Source organism: Chelmon rostratus, chromosome 8 (assembly GCF_017976325.1).
Source record: "Chelmon rostratus isolate fCheRos1 chromosome 8, fCheRos1.pri, whole genome shotgun sequence".
In the NCBI taxonomy this organism is placed as follows: domain Eukaryota; kingdom Metazoa; phylum Chordata; class Actinopteri; order Chaetodontiformes; family Chaetodontidae; genus Chelmon; species Chelmon rostratus.
Genome location: NC_055665.1, coordinates 12,546,696 through 12,548,734, shown reverse-complemented (window position 1 = coordinate 12,548,734; position 2,039 = coordinate 12,546,696). Strand labels below are relative to the sequence as shown.

Genomic DNA, 2,039 nt, shown 5'->3' with positions numbered 1-2,039 from the left:
GGGAGAAACTGGAGACTGCGCGAGGCTTTTACAATTTTAATTAAAATGGAATTTTAACTTAGTTTATACAGGCTGACTTTGTTTTTTCTACTCCACATTTTTTTTTTTTTTTTTTTTTTTTTGCAGCAATAAAACTTTTTCTCACGTTTAGATGATGTGTTAACACTGGCCCCCTTTTTCCCTTCAATAGTTGAATGACGTGAAAAATTTATAAGCCCTGAATTGTTTTTAGATGTGTAACAATATATATGTATGATGGAAGCTTGTGTATTTCATTTCATATATGATTTACACTGTCTCCCAAATTTTTAGATTTAGAATTAGATTATAAGAAAAAGAAAAGAAAGTCAAAGACAAACACACTCAGCGTTATTTTCTTTAATGCAAAAAAAAAAATGTACAAACATTTACAAAAAAAGATAATAAAAAATAGGAATGTATTTGTATTTCAGACACAGGATCTATTCCTCAATGTAACACGTTTCACCAATAAATAAATAAAGGTATTCTGAAAATATTTTTTTTTAGCACAGGTTAGATCCACACAGTCAGCCTACAATGTGAGCTTCACCACCAGTTGACAGCCTCACACCAAACACTGAGACAACTGCTTCAATAATGCACTTTGACCTCCACAGAAATAAGTCCAAAGGCATGCATTAAACGTTTTCTTTTCTTAAAAAAAGCAACAAACAAAAACATGATATTTTAAACATTCGTCGTCAACAACATGAAAACACACCAAAGTTGGGGGGTGTTTGCAGCGAAAACACGGCTGCAAGTCCCCATCGGGCCTCTGCAAAAAAACAAAAAACAAAAAAACAAAAACTGATCCTCCAGAGCTTCTGTCGTCTTTGGTTTAAATAGAGTGATCCCATGTATCCAGCATTGGACTCCAGATTTGTCCCGTCAGAATGTGATTAGTAGAATCAGCAGTCACCTGCAGGTTAGACAAGGTTTTCATTATCACTGTGCTGTGCAGAGAAGCGCACAAAACAACGCTTTCAGGTTGCATTAGACCACAGTACAGCCATTACAATAAATGCTTCTAGGAGCCCCCCCACACACACACACACACTCTCACACACAGTTTAAGGCTTGGATTATGCATTTCAGGTGAAAATCAAGAGTACCATTTAGGGCATAATTTCTCCAGGTGCTAGTGAGATGTTGACATGGACCAAGCGCCCTCCATCCTCCACACAGAGAAGGCGTAGCTCAGCCTCTCATGAGCCACATAACTACAACTTGCCATTTTGGAGTCCAGCTCGTCGCTCTGCAGCACCTGGTAGAGGAAGTCGATGTATCTGGCTGCGAGCTTTAGGGTCTGTATTTTGCTGAGTTTGTCCGAGGGCAAAGTGGGGATAATTTTCCGCAGAGCAGCGAACGCCTCGTTGAGGGACTGGGTCCTCTGTCGCTCCCGGACGTTGGCCATGACCCGCTGCGACTGGAGCTCCTCGAAAGACTGGGGGCTGCTGCTGCTGGACTTCTTCCCTCTTTTCCCAGGGGTCGGGCTATCTGAGTCCTCCCCGTTTTTCCTGCTCGGTCTCCTCTTCCTCCCACATCTCTTCGGCTGTCTGTCCAGCTCCCCCTCGCTGTGGCTCAGGCTGTCCACAGGAGAGACGGGGGAGCTGCCCGACTCGTCCCCCAGATTTTCCTCAGACATCTCCACTTGGGTAGATGGCGGTCACCGCAAAGTGTCCCCAAAAAAAATAATTATTTCCCTCTCATGAAGTCACGGCGTTAGTCCACCTGTAGATCTGTCTGGCTTTGAAGGCACCAAAGTATCCATAGATGGGATCCTGGGAAGACAAGCCTTTTCCGATACTTGAGAAACTTAGGCAGTTCTTATAGGCTGCATGGCGTAAACTTTTTGGGGAGGGACAGGATTGGCCGAGCAGATGAATTACGTGAGGCGAGGGGTGGGAGCCTCCGAGGAACCGTCAGAAAGGCTCCAGATACAAAGTCAGAGAAGGAAAAGATAAATGGGTAACGTCGCAATTTCGCATCATTGCACTTTTATTGTAAAAGCTACTAAA

General features: G+C 43.2%; 1 protein-coding gene across 1 annotated transcript; it reads right to left on the bottom strand.

Moving 5' to 3' along the window:
- Positions 1-448: 448 nt before the first annotated feature.
- twist1b (twist family bHLH transcription factor 1b) lies at positions 449-1,779 on the bottom strand. Its single transcript, XM_041942940.1, has 2 exons — positions 1,134-1,779; positions 449-940 (listed from the first exon to the last, which is right to left on the bottom strand). Exon 1 carries the CDS (start codon positions 1,664-1,666, stop codon positions 1,160-1,162), a length of 507 nt encoding a protein of 168 aa, XP_041798874.1. The 5' UTR covers positions 1,667-1,779; the 3' UTR covers positions 449-940; positions 1,134-1,159.
- Between the last annotated feature and the right edge of the window lie 260 nt (positions 1,780-2,039).